The sequence below is a fragment of the Caretta caretta genome, chromosome 8, assembly GCF_965140235.1.
Source record: "Caretta caretta isolate rCarCar2 chromosome 8, rCarCar1.hap1, whole genome shotgun sequence".
NCBI classification, from domain to species: domain Eukaryota; kingdom Metazoa; phylum Chordata; order Testudines; family Cheloniidae; genus Caretta; species Caretta caretta.
Genome location: NC_134213.1, coordinates 811,113 through 828,334, shown reverse-complemented (window position 1 = coordinate 828,334; position 17,222 = coordinate 811,113). Strand labels below are relative to the sequence as shown.

At 56.6% G+C, this 17,222-nt stretch overlaps 1 protein-coding gene across 10 annotated transcripts; it reads right to left on the bottom strand.

Moving 5' to 3' along the window:
* Positions 1–108: 108 nt before the first annotated feature.
* On the bottom strand, positions 109–9,066 carry PRR7 (proline rich 7, synaptic). Of its 10 annotated transcripts, none has more exons than XM_048860966.2 (5): positions 8,674–9,066; positions 3,489–3,575; positions 2,702–2,784; positions 1,200–1,875; positions 109–806 (listed from the first exon to the last, which is right to left on the bottom strand). In XM_048860966.2, exons 4-5 carry the CDS (start codon positions 1,492–1,494, stop codon positions 418–420), a joined length of 684 nt encoding a protein of 227 aa, XP_048716923.1. In that variant the 5' UTR covers positions 1,495–1,875; positions 2,702–2,784; positions 3,489–3,575; positions 8,674–9,066; the 3' UTR covers positions 109–417. The 10 variants fall into 10 exon arrangements, with proteins under 10 accessions (XP_048716923.1, XP_048716922.1, XP_048716926.1 ...); XM_048860965.2 differs by lacking the exon at positions 8,674–9,066 and adding an exon at positions 7,949–8,138; XM_048860969.2 differs by lacking the exon at positions 3,489–3,575.
* Positions 9,067–17,222: the final 8,156 nt, after the last annotated feature.

The following is a 17,222-nucleotide window of genomic DNA, read 5'->3' as shown; positions in this document are numbered from 1 at the left end:
GGATGCTCCAAGCCCCCTTGTGGAGGGCAGGGTGGAGCCTGCCCCGAGTCTCCCTCCTTCCCCCCCCCCCCCCCCAAGCCCAGGCAGCCTGGCCCTGCTTGGAATGAATCTGGTGCCACAAACTTTTATTCTCAAACTGTAACAAACAAACTAGGAAAAAGCCAAGTGCAGGGCCTGCTCGGAGCCCCAGTCAGCACCAAGGGCGCCTGCAGGGGCCCACGGGGCGAGATGGGGACCAGCCCCTCACACACTGGCCGCAGCAGGCAGCGCTTCACATTGTCCAGGCAGGGTTTGCACTAGCCCTGAGGTGGGGCCCAGGGCCGGCTCCCAAGGAGAAGGGGCAGCTTGAGCCCAGGCAGGCCCTGCTCCAGCCCCAGTCCATGCAGGCTCCAGTGTGGCGCTCTGCCCGGCAGGCCCCTAAACTGCCGTAGTCCTGCCAAACAAGGGCATGGAGACAGGGAGGTGCCAGGCTCCAGGTTCATACGTGTCCCTGCCACTGAGCTCCGAGTCCATCCAGCTGGGGAACATGCGCTGGGCATGCTCAGCCTCCAAGTAGAGGGCAGGGCAGGCGGGGCCCTGGCTGGCAGAGCTGGGCAGGTGCAGGGCTGAGCTGTAGCCTCGGTCCAGGAAGAGGGGCTTGTAGCTGGGGGGCTGCTCCTGTTTCTCGGGGCGCTCGTGGCTCAGGAATGGGGCGTTGATCTTGCGGTACAGCCCCCGCGTGTCCATGAGCACCTCGCTGTAGGGCGGCGGTGGCTCAGCCATGAGCAGCGCCTCCTCGTAGCACGGGGGCTTGGACAGGTCCGACTCTGCAAGGCAAGCAGCATAGACAAGCACTGAGTGCAGGGGCCGCATCAGCCCTGGGGCCCAGGCTCGCCCCCTTCTTCCATGTGTAGATGGGGCCTAAACCGCAGCCTCTATGAGGGCTGCAGGGCTCCAGCCATGGATGGGTGTCCGTATGGCACTCTGCCCTGGGCCCGAGCACAGCCAGGCCCAGCGGCCTCAGCAGGGCCAGGCAGCCGGGGGTCCTGCTGGATTGGCCATTGGGGCAGCACGGGGCTGCGGGAGCCAGAGAGGCTCTGAGGGGCTGGCCCTGCCTCCGGCTTGGAGCCTGCGTGAGCAGCGCCCGCTACCCTGGGAAGCCCTGGCGGGGATGGGCCGGGCCGAGGGAATTGGCACCACGGGTCACCAGCCGCCCTCACCGTGCCTGTAGCTCCAGGGCCGGGGGGCCGGGGCGGGGGGGTGGCGCGGCTCCAGGCGCAGCCGGGGGGGGATGGCTGTGGCCATGCCGGGGGGGCTGCCCGAGAAGCCCTCATAGTGCAGCGGCTCCATCTCCAGCGCACGCAGGTTCTGCTCCCGCAGCCGCTGCTCCTGCCGGCTCTTCAGACGGCGCCGCAGGGAGCTGCAGAAGCAGCAGAGCAGCACGACGAGGCCCCAGATGAGCCAGAAGCCGGCGAAGCAGGTGAGAAAGGTGTAGGTGCCCTGGGACATCGCCATGGTGGCTGGGCCGGGGGCCGGGGCGCCCCTCAGCTGCAGGCAGGCACCGCACGCCCGCTGCCCATCGCCTGGGCCCAGGTGCCAGCTCCGACGTCTCGTCACTGGCTCAGGGCTGCCCCCGCGCTGCCAGCACCCGTTGCCATGGCGCCTGCTCCCCGCGCTGGGGACGGATGGGAGGCAGAGCCGGGGGGCGAGGGTCAGGGCCTGCCCTGCTCCCCAGGCACCAGGCAGGGACGACCCGGGGGGGGGTGGGCACTCCGGAGGGGCTCGTCCGCCGCAGGGATCTGCAGAGCCGCAGGCCAGGCTGGGTAGCCCCGTCCAAACCAAGAGCGCCCAGCCCAGCTCCTTCCCATCGCTGTGCCGAGCAGCCGACGGTGCCCCCTGCAGACAGACAGACAGACCGACTGACCTGAGCATGACGGCCACACCGCTGTGCCCCTAGTGACTCACCCACAGGTAAGTGATCCCAGCTCAGGGTGGCCAGGCCGGCTCCCGGCTACAGCCGTGTGGATTCCCTCTGGCTGGGTCCCTCCCTCCTCCCCATACCAACCGCCACCCATTAGCCCAGGCCCCCTTCCCCACCCCCAGCTGCTCATTTAAGGGCTGCGTTCCCACGTGCATGTTCCCACCCCCCTCCGTAGCCAGGGTCCCATGCCTGGTGCATGCCCTACCCCAGACACCAAGGCTGGTGCTCTAAGGTGGCCAAGGCACCAAGCCCAGCAGAGCCTGGTCCAAAGGGATTGTGAAGAGAAGGGGGGCACCGGGCTTGCCAGCCTCCTGGGAAGGGCTGGGGTTGGCATGGCAACAAGCTGAAAGATTCTAGAAATGGGAGGCATTGCTTATAGCTGGCAGCCCCAGACCCTGTCTGCTTGGGGTCAGGATGAGCTCCTCTCCCCGTCTGCTTCTCAAGGTTCACCGAAGGAGCCAGGGAGGCAAGGGAACTGGAAGGAGCTGGGTTAAACAGCTTCCTCGGACCCCAGGATCCACCATGATGCCACAGGGCCTGTCAGCCTGGTCCTGACCAGGCCAGAGAGCAGCAGCCACTGCTTCAGTGAAACACTTCTAAAGGGACAAGAACGGATAATTTTTACTCAAGAGTTGTAAAAGAATTGGCTAAGGAACAGCTGAGTAATTGGTAATATCTCATAATTCTTGGACAATGGGTAAGTCTCAGAGAAGGGGAAAAAAGAATATTGTCACAACATACCCTTTTAGCTTAAGTGAGATGAGCCGGGTAACTATCGGCCAATTAGTCTGATGTTCATCCTGGGCAATATCATAGAAAAGCTGCTACAGGATGCAATCAGTAAAGAATAAAGAGGAGAGCAGCATAATTAATGTCAATCCACGTAGTTTCACAGAAAACAGGCCTTGTCAAACAAACTTGGTATTGTTTTGAGATTACAACCATAGTTATAAAGGTAACTTGACAGGACAGTTAGATTTCTGTAAGGCATTTAACTGTAGCCCCACAGTCCTCGATTACATTATTAATTGATTGCATTCGTACAGTGCTAGTTCTTAATGAAGCACAGATTAAATGGACTAGAAACTGGCTGACAGATTCCAAGAGCAGTTATCAATGGGGTATTTTCATCCCCAGAGGCTGTCACGGGGTGACTGGCCCCTTTAAGAGGGAGCGGGGCTGGCGCACCCATGACTGATTACTTGGTGCCCAACTAGGTTTACAGGAAGCCCCTGGGCCCTAAAGGGGAGCCAGCAGCGGGGGAGGGGTGCCGTCTGGACTTCTCAGCCCAAGGAGGGAAGGGGAAGAATGACCGAGAACTGCTGAATAAGGCACCTGAAGGACGCTGCTGGGGAAGCTGAAACACAGGCCCAGCAAGGAGGCCTGGGCAACCCCCAAGCTCACAGGGACAGACTGAGCAGAACCTGGGAAGGGCTAAAAATTGGGCCAAATGGAGAGGCTGGGAGCTAGCCAGAGCTCAGGGAGGAGGTGCTGCTCCCCGTGGGAGGCTGGTGGAGCAGAGACTTACCTTTGGGTTTGCTTTATGTTAATGAACCAGTCCCCAAGGAAGGGGGTTGGTATTGCATGGAAGCCTCCATGGAGCATTCCTGGGAACCTGCGAAGGGGAAACCGAGGCCGTGTGCTGCAGAGCCACCCCTGGCCATAAGAGGGCAGCGGGGAGGTGGCCTGCCCTTTACATACATCTGGTTTCTAGAGGGGTCCGGCAGGGGTCTGGTTTTGGCCAAAGGCTGTCAGTATCATCTGGCTGAGGATAAAGCAGTTGCTCTAATTTTGCAGAGGACAAAAATTGTTGGCGTGATAACTGCTGACGGGTCAGTTCTGCAGAGTGATTCGCATCACACGGTAAAGTGGGCTCAGCCCCATTCCTTTAACCCACCTACACTCAGGAACCTGGAGGACTGGCCGCACTCCCAGGCTGGGGGACAGCACCTTGGAAAGCAGCGACGCAGATCAGGACTTGGGCTCATGACAAACCTGCTGAATGGGAGCACCCAGCACAGGGCTGTCGCTAGGAGGGCAAACGTGATCCTTGGCTATATGAGCAAGGGATCACCGCGTTACAGAAATGAAGGGCTGGCCACCCTGGCATCGACATGCCACCGAGCCCAGCCCCCTACACTGAAGCAGGACTAAGAAAAGCTGGACCCTCCTTGGCAGGTGTTTGTCCAACCTGGTCTTAAAACCCTCCAATGATGGAGATTCCACAACCTCTCCAGATGCCTGTTCCACAGATTAACCACCCTGAGAGTTAAGAAGTTTTCCTAATATCTAACCTCAATCTCCCTGGCTGCAGACAAAGCCCATTGCTTCTTGTCCTGCCTTCAGTGACATGGAGAACAACTGATCACAATCCTCTTTCGAACAGCCCTTCACATAACTGGAAACTTATCAGGTACCCACCCCTTAGTCAGTTTCTTTTGTCAAGACTAAACACGCCGGGTGTTTTAACCTTTCCTCATAGGTCAGGCTTTCTAAACCTTTGATCAATTTTTTGTTGCTCTGGTCTGGACTCCCTCCTATTGGTCCACATTTTTCCTAGTGTGCCGCACCCAGAACTGGACACTCCAGCTGGGGCCTCACCAGTGCTGAGCAGAGCGGGACAGTGACCTCCCCTGGCTTACGTACGACGCTCCTGTTCATACACCACCAGGGAGATATTAGCCTTTTTTTGCAGCTGCATCATATTGTTGACTCATGTTCAATTTGTGATCCACTGTAACCCCAGACCCTTTTCAGCAGGGCTATCGCTTGGCCAGTTATTCCCCGTTTTGTAGCTGCACGTTTGATTTTTCCTTCCTAAATGTAGTACTTTGCACTTGTCTTTATTTAATTTAATCTTATTGATTTTAGACCAATTCTTTAATTTGTCAGGGTCATTTTGAACTCTAATCCTGCCCTCCTAAATGCTTGCAACCCCTCCTAGCTTGGTGTCAGCTGTGGATTTTATAAGCACCCTCCCCACTCCGTTACCCAAGTCAGGGACGAAAATAGTGACTAGGACCAGCCTCAGGACCGATGCCTGCACTACCTCCGCTGTCCCAGTTTGACAGCGAGCCGCTAACTCCTCATTGAGGACAATTGTTCAGCCAGTTGGACACCCATCTTCTAGTAATTCCATCTCGCCCGAACTTCCCCAGTTTGCTTCTGAGAATGTCATGCGGGACTGTGTCACAAGCCCTGCTAAAATCAAGACCTCACGTCTGCGGCTTCCCCCATCCGCTAGGCCAGTGACCCTGTCAAAGAAGATGATGAGGTGGGTTCTTGACAAATCCACACTGGCTGTTCCTTATAACCTGTTATCCTCTAGGTGCTCACAAACAGATTGTGTAATAGTTTGTTCCAGTAACTTTCCAGGTATTGAAGTTAGGCTGACTGGTCTGTAATTCCCTGGGTCCCCTTTGTTCCCCTTTTTTACCTGTGTGCCCTTCTCCAGTCCTCTGGGACCTCACCCCTCCCCTAAGTTCTCCAAGATAATTAATTGCTAATGGTTCTGAGATGGCATCTGCTAGTTCCTTTGTACCCTAGGATGAATTTCCTCAGGCCCTGCCGACTCGAATCCATCAAACTTATTGAAATATTCTCTAACTGGTAACTATCAGCAGGACGAGGCAGGCGGTGTCATCTCTGCAGACGGCCATAGCGAGACTGTTACTAGATGCTGTGTCCAGTTCTGGGGGCCGCCCTTCCAAAAGGATGCTGAGAACACTTGGAAAGGTTCCAAAGAGAGCCAGTAGCACAATTCCCTGCCTGGTGAGAGCCAGAGGATCAATTGTTTAGTTTACCAGCGAAAGTTAAGAGGTGAATGGATCACAGTCCGAGTTCCCACATGGCAGAAAGATTTGACAGGAGAGGGAGCTTTACTCGAGACAAAGGCAGAACAAGCTCCAATGTCTGGAAGCTGGATAAAAATCCGAGTAGAACTAAGGCTGTCTGTGTTTCAATGATTAACCACTGCATGCTGCACCCAGGGCCGCTGGGGGCTCCACAGCAAGACTGGCCTCTTGCTCTGTTCTAGGTCCAGCAGTCGAGGAAGTTCTTCGCTCCTTCAAGCACAGCTGGTTCTAACCGTCCACTGGCATCAAGACTCTGAAAGGAGCGATCCGCGCCCCAGGGTCAGGCACTGCAGCCTCCCTAGCACTGGAGAAAGGAACCTCCTCCAGAGCCCCAAGGCATGTAAGGTCCTAGGCCAGCCAGCCCTGGGGAGAGCATGCCAAAAGCCGCCACAAGCCACATGGCTGCAGGTCCTTGTATGGAAGGAAAGGAGGACTTGTGGCACCTTAGAGACTAACCAATTTATTTGAGCATAAGCTTTTGTGAGCTCACTTCATCGGATGCATACTGTGGAAACTGCAGAAGACATTATACACACAGAGACCATGAAACAATACCTCCTCCCACTCTATTGTTTCATGGTCTGTGTGTATATAAATCTCCTCACTGTATTTTCCACTTTATGCATCCGATGAAGTGAGCTGTAGCTCACGAAAGCTCATGCTCAAATAAATTGGTTAGTCTCTAAGGTGCCACAAGTCCTCCTTTTCTTTTTGCGAATACAGACTAACACGGCTGCTACTCTGAAACCTGTCATGATGTATGGAAGGAGGGGCTCACTGGGACCTGCCCAGGGTGCCAGGTGCAGAGCAATGGCAGACCCTCCTCTAACACAGTCAGCCATCACCAACCCAGAACCTGCCCTGATCTCAGGGGAGCAACTGCAGCCAGTGGGATGGAGAGACTGGGCCAGATACTTTCTGTCTAGCATCTGAGGCCCACCACAGGGCAAGACAGAGATTCCCTTCAAGTTGCAAGGAAAAGTGCTGAGAGGGGAGACCCCCCGTGTTGCATTTCCAGAGGAAACGTCCCCTACCAGCAAACGCACACCTGTGTGTGTCAGACCGCAGCTGGGCTCTGAGCTCAGGGGAGAACTCTGGCACCAGGCAGAGCTGTGGCCACAGAAGGTGGCCCCTACTTGGAGCAGTACTGACCCTACCAGGTTGCCGGGTGCTGGCCAGAAAGCAGGGGCACGGAGCTGCCCTACATTCCCCTGCCCCCCTCCAGGGACAAGAAGCAGTACCTGCCCAGCTATGCCAACACCTCCAGGGCAGCAGCGTGGGAGAGGGGGCCTCAGCACACAAGTAGCAATGGGTAAAGCCTGACCCGGGACAGAGCTTAACTCTCATACCCTGCATGCAGCCCACGCAGCTCCTTCCCCGAGGGCATGTCTCCCAATCAGGCTGGGCTGGAAGGGGGGAAAGGCAGAGCCACAGCCATGACCAGGCTGGGCTCGAAGGGAACAGGAGCCAAACCGGTGCGGGCAGCTGGCGCACTGGGGCCAGGGCAGGCAACAGATTCCTGGGCAGGGGTCCTGCAAGGGCAAAGGGGGTGGGGGGGCGCTGGTGCCCGGGGGCACTGCAGGGGAGGGCTGGCGCCCCGGGACTCCGGCTGGGGGAGCCTGGTGCCCGGGACTCTGCAGGGCTCGCCCGCCCGGCTGGCTGCGCGCACAGAAGCGGGCCGGGGTGCGGAGCCGCCGGGCGAGCCTCGAGCTGCAGCGGGCCCCGGGCCCAGCCCGCGCGGGGAGGGGGCGCAGCCCCGGGGCCGCGCTTGGCGCCTGGGCCGAGCCCCGGCTCCATCTCCCCTGGCGCGGGGCGGGGGCGGGCCAGAGCCGGCTGCGGGACCCCCGGGACCCGGCTCCAGCCGCCCTGCAGGGGCCCCCGCGCCGAGCACGTGGAGGGGCCGGGCTCTGCCCCGCACCCCTCGAGCCCGCCCCGCCGCAGGGGGGGGCCGGGTCCCAGCCCCGCTCGCCCCCGGCTCGTGCACGGTGCAGCCCCCGCGCTCTCCAGGGCCCCCGCGCGCCCGCCCCCAGCCGGGCACGCGCGGCGGCTGCTTTCGCCTCCGCAGCCGGGCACGCGCGCAGACAGGTGCGCGCGCTCGCCCCCCCCCCCCCGCCGCTGCCCCCCCGCAAGTTACCGGATGCGCCGATCTCGGCGGCCCCGATCCTGCGCCGGGCGGCCGCGCACGTGGAGCGCCGAGCCCGAGCTCAGGCCGGGCCCCTCCCGGCGGCCGCTTCCCCGCGCCCCGCCATGGAGGGAGGCCCCGGCCCGGCTCCCTTTGTCTGCCGAGCGCTCCCCGGCTCTGCCCGGCTCTCGCTCGCGAGCTCCCCGGCCCCGCCCGGCTCCCGCCCCGCCGCTGGCCCCTCCCCCGGCCGCCCCTCCAGCCCCCCCCTGCTGGGGGTGGAACCGGCTGGGGCTGCGCCCCCCGGGAATCGGCCCGGGAGCCCCCTGCCTGGCGTGTCCTGCCGGTCCCAGGGACCCTCACCGCGCTGCTGGGGCTGGAACCCAGGCGTCCTGGCTCGCCCCCCCCCCCTCCCCGCCCAGCCAGGGGACATCGCTCCGCTCCCAGAGCTGGGGCTGGAACCCAGGCGTCCTGGCTCGCCCCCCCCCCCCCCCGCCCAGCCAGGGGACATCGCTCCGCTCCCAGAGCTGGGGCTGGAACCCAGGCGTCCTGGCTCGCCCCCCCCCCCCCGCCCAGCCAGGGGACATCGCTCCGCTCCCAGAGCTGGGGCTGGAACCCAGGCGTCCTGGCTCGCCCCCCCCCCCCCCCCCCGCCCAGCTAGGGGACATCGCTCCGCTCCCAGAGCTGGGGCTGGAACCCAGGCGTCCTGGCTCCCAGACACCACCCCCATTATTTGCTACCTGCTTTGTCCAGTCAGAGCCCTCACTGGGCAGCTTGAGAGCGGGGCTGTGAGGCACAGAGGCCTCTGTCCAGTAGATTATGGGGAAACTCTGGCCCCCTGAGCGGCTCCAGGGAGGGACAGGCCCAGGTTTGGCCTGGGGTGAGGACAAAAAAGGGGGGCAGTGGAGTCACCTGGGGGGGCATGTGCCAGGAGGATGCACCGCCCATGTGGGTGGCACAGGGGTGGTGCCAGGTTGGGCAAGGCTCCAGAGGTGGGTGTCGGGAGCTGGCACCGGGCTGCAGCCCAGTATCGAGCTGTTTTGCTGCCCGGGCAAGGCTGGCAGGAGCTGGGGGGGCATGGGCAGAGCCCACTGCTGCCCCCCATGTGCTCGCCACAGACCGATAGTGGCCAATCCCGACTGCAGAGCTGCCAGGGGCAGGAACAATGCAACCGGCAGCCACTCCGCGCGGCTGTCATGGTGACAGCGCCGGGAGAAACATACAAAGCTGCCGCTCGCTGCCACTTAATTACATGTGTCGTTCTTCCCTGGCAGGGCCCCGGGAGGGAGCAGGGACAGGCCACGGAGTCAGCTCAGGGTAATTTAAACAGACACATGCCCCCCCCGTCTCATTGGCCCACGTGGGTCTCAAATTCCAGAGGCGTTACCCCCAGGCAAGAGAGAAGGGCAGAGATGGCCCCTCATGGATGGTGGTAGAGGGGGCTCAGGAAATGAGGGGCAGAGATGTGGGACAGGAGCTTGCCACAAAGAGCCTACAAGTTCTCTAGCCAGCCGGTGAGGTTCTGTGGCCATGCAGGCACAGAGGCTGCAAACAGGCCAAGCCACTCGGGAATGCATGACATGCCCAGCACCTGTGAGCCTAAGCCTGCCTGCTGCCACACTCGCACTGGCCCAGGGACTGAGTGTGGCCAGCTTGGTCTCCCCATGCTGGGACTGGTTAGAGCAGCCCCACCTTCTGCCCTTGCTGCCTGTGTGTGAGACCCTCTGGGTCCGGCCCCATTGGGGACCAGCTGTGGTGCAGGGCTGCCCTGCAGCAGGGGTATTCTCCAGGAGACCTCACCTCTCTGCCAGCTGCCCCCAGTGCCCCTGCCTCACTGGTGTCAGACCTGGAGACTGGCCCCAAAGTCCCCACCCAGCTGGCTGAGGCTCCTGTCCCGAGGCCCCAAGCTCCCTTGGACTCAGGCCAGAGATTTTAAACACCCCAGTGGCAGAGCCCCTCCTACCCCAGGCCATTACAGCTGCCTGGCTGTTCCCTTCCTATGTCAGCCCCTTGCTACCCCCATGCGGTTGGCCCATCATTAAGCTACCAAGCCCCCGAGCCAGGCCAAGGTGTCTGGCCCAAAATTAGCCCAGGAGCTGTAATGTAAGTTCCATGGTTGTTCAGGAAGTGCCAAGAACTGACCCTGAACTCCCCGGGCAACTGTTCCGTTCCCCTCCATCCTGTTCCCTCTAGGACCGTCTGCTCCACATTGCACTGGCTTTGTCTGCTGCCATGTTGCACTGCAGGCCCCTGTCTCACTTGCAGCCGCCCTCCCTGCTCTTTGCCCCCGGGCCATGGGGAGCTGCCCAGGGTCATGCCCCCGCAGTCACTTCGGTGTTTCTCCAGGCTGACTCCCTGGCTGGTTCTGTGACTTACAGGAATTATGAGAATATTTCTGAGGGCAGGGGCTGCATGGGACAGGTTGTGCAGGGCAAGGGGCTGGAGGTGCTTGGGACAATGATGAGTGCCTGGCTGTCTCTTCTTCAGGCCAGAGGGGAGGCCCCAGGTCCCATGGATGGTTATTGGCAGCTGCATTATTGCGGGGGTGGGGTCGGAGATCCCATCCTCTGACTCAGCTCCTTTGTGAACCAGCCCTTGCCCCCTGGAATGGGAATCAGGCTGCCATTTCCAGGGCCTGGGCAGTGGGAGACCAGCCTCAGCCTCATCCACAGAACATTGGATCGGCACATGCACAGAGCTGGAGTTCCCCTTCCCCAAAACAGAGCCTAGCTCAAGTCAGAGGGACACGGGGCCCATTGCCATCAGCAGCTCCTGCTGCCCTTGTTCCTAGGCTCAGTCCTGACTGCCTAGCTGCTGCAGACAGCTCTCCCTGCAACAGCAGCTACTCTGCCCAAGCAGGGTGCCATTAGCCTGCAGGCTCCACTGGGCAGGACCCTGTGCAGCATTGGAACCCTGGGCAGGCTCTCTCCTCCCACAGCACTTCCCCGTCACTTGCCTGGCTCTCCCTAACTAGAATGGGGAATTTGGCTGCTGAGATGGGATCTCAGAGCTGTCTCCCATGCTGGGGGCCACCCTGGCCCAGCTGCAAGGCTGCCAGTGAGCGCAGCTTCCCTGGAGCTGTGGCATGGCCCAGCCAGCAGTCATGCAAGGTGGGAGATGCTCACTGCCTCTGTTCCAGGCAGGGTTATTCACCTACTCCAAGGCCGCTCTGGGCTGACAACAGGCCAGGGCCACAGCTGGCCAGACCCCTCGAGGCCCAGGCCGAGAACACGTCCATCACTGCAAGGCAGAGTGGCAGCACAGAATCCAACTCCCCCAAATAAGCCCAGAAAGCAGAGGGTGGAAGGAGTCAAAAAGCTGCTGCCAGCCATGCGGTTGGGGGAGGAGCGGTTATCCTAGCAACAGCTGAGAGCATCACTCACCCCTGAAACTTGCTTTGCAGTGTTGCCTCCCTGGCTTATGGAAGGGAAAGGGGGCGGGGGGGGGGCAGCAGGTATGTGAAGGCAGAACCACTCTGGGGGCCCAGGCCAGCCTTGGAGGAGTCATGCGCTCACTGTTCTATCTGAACTAGCCAGAGCTGCTCCTGCCCTTCTGCACCTGGCTGAGGGGCCAGCCCCCAGCACTGTTAACCAGCCCAGGCTCCGGCCCCTAGAGGTGAGGAAAGCCCTGCTCTCCCTCTGGTGACGCAGCTGCAGCACCTACTAGCTCTGATCCATGCCCCATATGCCAAGCCAGCAGGCTCCTGGTTTTACAGGGGTGGCTGGCATGGGATTCAGCACCTCTTCTAGCCATTTAACAGCCTAGTCCAGTGAGGGTCCCCCGCAGCACTGCCCCACTGAGAATAGCTTATGTACAGGCCTGCAGTCCAGTAGCCCAGGCTCCTGCCCACTGCTCTCCTGCTCAGCTCAGCCATGAACGCCCAGGCTGCCCACACACATTGGCCAGGCAGCCCTGCTCCTCTCAACAGGGCAGCACCCTTCGGCGGGCTGAGACCGGGGGAACCCCGCTCCCAGATCGGACCCGCTTGGCCTTGCCCAAGGAGCCAGAAAGACTGGGTGGAGAACCGGCCCCAGCCCTGGCTTGGGTTCACATGAAGGGGGCATTGTCTCCGGTCCCAGCCGCTGTGCTGCTGAGGGCACGCAGAGACCCCCTTAGGGCTGGGCAGCTGTCAGGGAAGGTGGCCGCAAAGGGCCAGGGCTAGAGCTGTGCCGGGGGCAGGGCCCCTCCTGCAGGACTGGGAGTTTGAGTCTTCAGGCTGCAGCAGAGAAAATTCCTGGGATTGTCGTCGAAGATGCTCCTTTTCCTGGCAAGAAAGCACTACTTTTGCCTGTTCCCATGGCGACGGTTCCCAAGATAACAAACGGCGCTTGCCGTTCTCAGGCATGTGCAGCTGTGAAAGACAGGGACCGAGCAGAGCAGCAAGAGGCTCTGAAGGGATAGGACCCTAGAGAGCTGCCAGCATCAGCCCACTTCAACTCCTAGACACAGGCCAAGGGTCCATCCCCTCCCCAGCTGGACCCAGGACCAGCTAAAGCAAGCAAGACACATCAGGCTGCAAGCAGCACCAGCTTCCTGAGCCTTCCCATGGGTGGCCCGTTTCCCCCACGCCCAGCCGAAGCTGAGGGAAGGGGCAGCCCAGCACAAGCTCTTCCAGGATATCGGCCATGCAGGTGCTGCTCTTGCAAACTGGAAAGAGAAGAAATTGCAGCTTAGAACCCACTTGTGCAAGGGTCAAAACACATCTGACCCAGCCCCACAGCGCTGTAGCAATCATTCAGCCGCACCAGGCAGAAGGGATGGCCCCTGCTCCAGGAAGCGATGTCTCCCCTGCCATAGCAGGTGTAACTAAAGGCAGTGGTGTGAGGTCTTACAGCCTCGGTGTACTCAGAGGAGGTAGAGTGGGCTGCCCAGTTCTGAGTACATTAAAGAGAGCCTTGTTCCCAGAATGCATAAAGGAGAAATAGGCTCATGGGCTTTGTCATCTATCTAAAGCAGGGCACCACTGACTGGGGCATCCAGGTGCCAACAAGTGAGCAGTAGGTCTGTCTTTCTCAGAGGGAAAGGGAGGCAACTGAGAGGTGTCCTCCTGTGACTGGAAGCGCTGTGACAGTAATGAGTTCCACAGTAAAATACAAAGGGAAGGGTTCGCGTCAACCAGTATATTTCACAAAAGACAACAGGCATTCCTCAGGGGCTTGATGAAAAAAAGCCCCCCCACAGTGGTTGAAAGGAAATCAGCTGGATGGGGTGGGGACGACTCTAAGCAGATTTGGATGGGACTAGATTTCACTAAATGCCTAAAAACCAAAATAAAAAAAGTCTCAACTGAGAAAAAAAAAACTGGCTTATAGGGGAAGTGAAAGCAGCAAACAACACCCTATCTCTAACAAAAGGGTGTTAGAACATCTGATGAAGTGAGCTGTAGCTCACGAAAGCTCATGCTCAAATAAATTGGTTAGTCTCTAAGGTGCCACAAGTACTCCTTTTCTTTTTGCAAAAGGGAGAAAGGGGAAGTGGAGGGTAATGAATACAAATCAAAAGCTAGGAACTGCAGGAAGTTGAGAAAAGAATCAAAAGGACACAAGGAAAAAAATCTAAGGCCAGCAGAATTATGGTCAATAAGGAATTTGTAAAGTATATGAGGAACAAAATTACAAAAATCCTAACACTGGGATTGGTCCATGGTGGAATTGCAGTAACAAAGTGTTCAATACATACTGCTGTCCTATATTGGAAGGGGAAGCAGATGATAGAGTTGTCTGAGTGAAAGGTCTCAACATGTAATTGTAAACAGGGAGTCATCATTATTAAATGCACAACTGCCACCAATTCCAATGCAAAGGAAACATAGGGAGACTAGTAAGAGGCCAATATAGCACCACCAGGAGCTCTTTAATGGCCTGAAAAGCAAACAGAAATCCTACAAAAAGTGGAAACATGGGTAAATTGCTAAGGAGTACCACCAAAGAATAGCAGAAGCATATAGGGAAAAAAATCAGAAAGGCTAAGGCATAAAATGAGTTACACCTAGCCAAGAACATAAAAGGCAATAAAAAGAGGGTCTTTAAATACATTAGGAGCAAGACAAAGCACAGATCGTTCACTTAGTGGGAAAGAAGAACTAATAATGGATAACTTTAGCGTTTAATGCCTATTTTGATTCAGTCTTCACTAAAAAGATTAACTGTGCTGTGTATCCGGTCACCATAAGCAATGACAAGGGGAGAATGCAAGACAAAATGGGGAAAGACCACATTACAGACGACTTAGAATACTTAAGGAGCTGGCCATGCTTGGCGGCAGAGGTCCTTTAGGCTGGAATGAAGCGCTCGGCCCACATCTTGAGAGAGAAGATGAGGGAAGCATGGAAGATTTGATTGTCTCCTTGTCCAGCAGTCAAACAAGTCAGGATACCAGTGTGACGGTGACATATATATATGACATAACTGGAATATGTTCTATGCTACATATGCCATGTAACATATCTATGTAAAGGTTATGATCTACTGAATATTAATCCTATTTGTATGCAGGTATCATTTTTGTATTCAAAGTTATGAATAATGGCTGTGTACTGGCTTGATTTCTAAATAACCTTAGTAGAGCATTTGGTCAGTTCCTGGAGAAAGGAATTCGCAAAGTTAAGTGCCCAATCAAGAAGCACTTAAGGAACAATGCATCTTGGAATGCTCCAGTCCACATAAGAAGTCTTCCTGGAAACATTCAAGATGCCATGTGGGCAACAGCTTGTGCCTGTAAAACCTGTGTGTCACGTATGGACCTTTGACTGGCCCTGGTGACTCCAGAGTATGTATTCATACTGGGGGGGGGGGGGGGGGGCAAACAGCTGTGCATCTCTCTCTGTCAGTGTTACAGCAGGTAAACAACTTATGAGTTAACCCTGTATAACGCTTATACAGGGTAAACTCATACATTGTTCACCCTCTATAACACTGACAGAGAGATATGCACAGCTGCCCCCCCCCCAGTATTAATACATACTCTGGGTTAATTAATAAGTAAAAAGTGATTTTATTAAATACAGAAAGTAGGAGTTAAGTGGTTCCAAGTAGTAACAGACAGAACAAAGTGAATTACCAAGCAAAATAAAATAAAACCCACAAGTCTATGTCTAATCAAACTGAATACAGACAAAACCTCACCAGTTCCAGTAAGCTTCCTTTTACAGACTGATCTCCTTCTAGTCTGGGGCCAGCAATCACTCACACCCCCTGTAGTTACTGTCCTTTGTTCCAGTTTCTTTCAAGTATCCTTGGGGGTGGAGAGGCTATCTCCTTAGCCAGCTGAAGACAAAACAGAGGGTCTCCCACGGGCTTAAATTGACTCTCTCTTGTGGGTGGAGACTCCCTCCTCTCACCTATGCAAAGTCCAGCTCCAAGGTGGAGTTCTGGAGTCACCTGGGCCAGTCACAGGTCCATGCATGACTCTCAGTTTTTACAGGCAGAAACCATTGCCCACCTGGCATCTTGACTGTCTCCAGGAAGACTTCTTACATGGACTGGAGCCTTCCAAGATGCACTGTTCCTTAAGTGCTTCTTGCTTGGGCACTTAAGCTTTATACAGGGTAAAATGGATTTATTCAGGGTTTGGGCCCCACTGGGAGCTGGGCATCTGCGTGTCAAGGACAGGAACACTTCTGTAAGCTGCTTTCAGTTAAGCCTACAACTATTGGGGACGTGGTTCAGACTTGGGTCTGGGGTTGCAGCAGGCTAGTGGGTCTGGCTCAAACCAGGCAGGGCACTGAAGTCCTAAGCTGGCAGGAAAGCAGGCACAGAAGTAGCCTTGGCCCATCAGGTGACAGCTCCCAGGGGGTTTCTGTGATCCAACCTATCACAACCAGGCTTCCCTCAGCCATGCAGGGACTATCAGGACAACCCTGGCTTTGTCTTGCCTGATCTTGTTCCTTACTTTTAGAATCAGAGATATTGTGGAAAGTGTGTAATACAGGCTGTCATAAATATAAAGGGAAGGGTAAACACCTTTAAATCTCTCCTGGCCAGAGGAAAAACCTTTTCACCTGTAAAGGGTTAAGAAGCTAGGATAACCTCGGTGGCACCAGACCAAAATGACCAATGAGGAGACAAGATACTTTCAAAGCTGGAGGGGGGGAGAAACAAAGGCTCTCTCGGTCTGTGTGTTGCCTTTGCCGGGACCAGAGCAGGAATGCAGTTCAGAATTCCTGTAAAGGGCTAATAAGCAATCTAGCTAGATATGTGTTAGATTCTGTTTTGTTTAAATGGCTGATAAAATAAGCTGTGCTGAATGGAATGTATATTCCTGTTTTTGTGTCTTTTTGTAACTTAAGGTTTTGCCTAGAGGGATTCTCTAAGTTTTGAATCTGATTACCCTGTAAGGTATTTACCATCCTGATTTTACAGAGGTGATTCTTTTACTTTTTCTTCAATTAAAATTCTTTTAAGAACCTGATCGCTTTTTCATTGTTCTTAAGATCCAAGGGTTTGGGTCTGTGTTCACCTATGCAAATTGGTGAGGCTTTTTATCAAGCCTTCCCCAGGAAAGGGGGGTGTAGGGCTTGGGAGGATTTTTTGGGGGACAGACGTTTCCAAGTGGGCTCTTTCCCTGTTATATATTTGTTAGACGCTTGGTGGTGGCAGCAATAAAGTCCAGGGGCAAAAGGTAAAAGAGTTTGTACCTTGGGGAAGTTTTAACCTAAGCTGGTAAAAATAAGCTTAGGGGGGTTTTCATGCAGGTCCCCACATCTGTACCCTAGAGTTCAGAGTGGGGAAGGAACCTTGACACAGGCCCTTCATCCAAGGAAGGAGAAATGCATCTTCCAAAGACTGAAGGCCTAGGCTCCCTGGAACAGAACAGACTACACTTCCTGTTTGTGGCTGAGGCAAACAGATTCACTTCTGGACATTCCCACATTCAAATATGCCGTCTAGGGTCTGTGGGGGATCCAGCTCCCCTTCTCTGTCCTGGGAGAAGCGTCTGCTGAGAACATTGGTGTGGCAGAGTGTGTTCCAGGAATGCACACTGCTGAAATGGGACTACACGGGGCTATGCACCCCTTCCATAACTGTACTGCTTCAGCACCCAAAGGGGGATCCCGCACCACCCTGCCAGTTGATGTGAAACATGCATGCCACGGTGGCGAGATCTTGCCAGACTTCCGTCTGATGAGAGGGAGAAAGCGGAGACAGGCATTTCTGACTGCAGGTTGATGTGGAGACTGGTCCCTTGAGGTGGCTGCCTGCCCTGGCCTGTATGAACACCAGGATGTGCCCCTCAGCTGAGCAGTAATGCATCCATTGGTACGGTAGCCAGTGGCACTGGCCAGAGGGAG

Excerpts from the sequence above, each read along its gene's own strand:
- PRR7 (XM_048860966.2), bottom strand. The coding sequence starts at position 1,494 with ATGGCGATGTCCCAGGGCACCTACACCTTTCTCACCTGCTTCGCCGGC. Across the intron at positions 807-1,199 it reads GCCCTGGAGCTACAGGCACG|AGTCGGACCTGTCCAAGCCC; the intron begins GTGAGGGCGGCT and ends CTTGCCTTGCAG.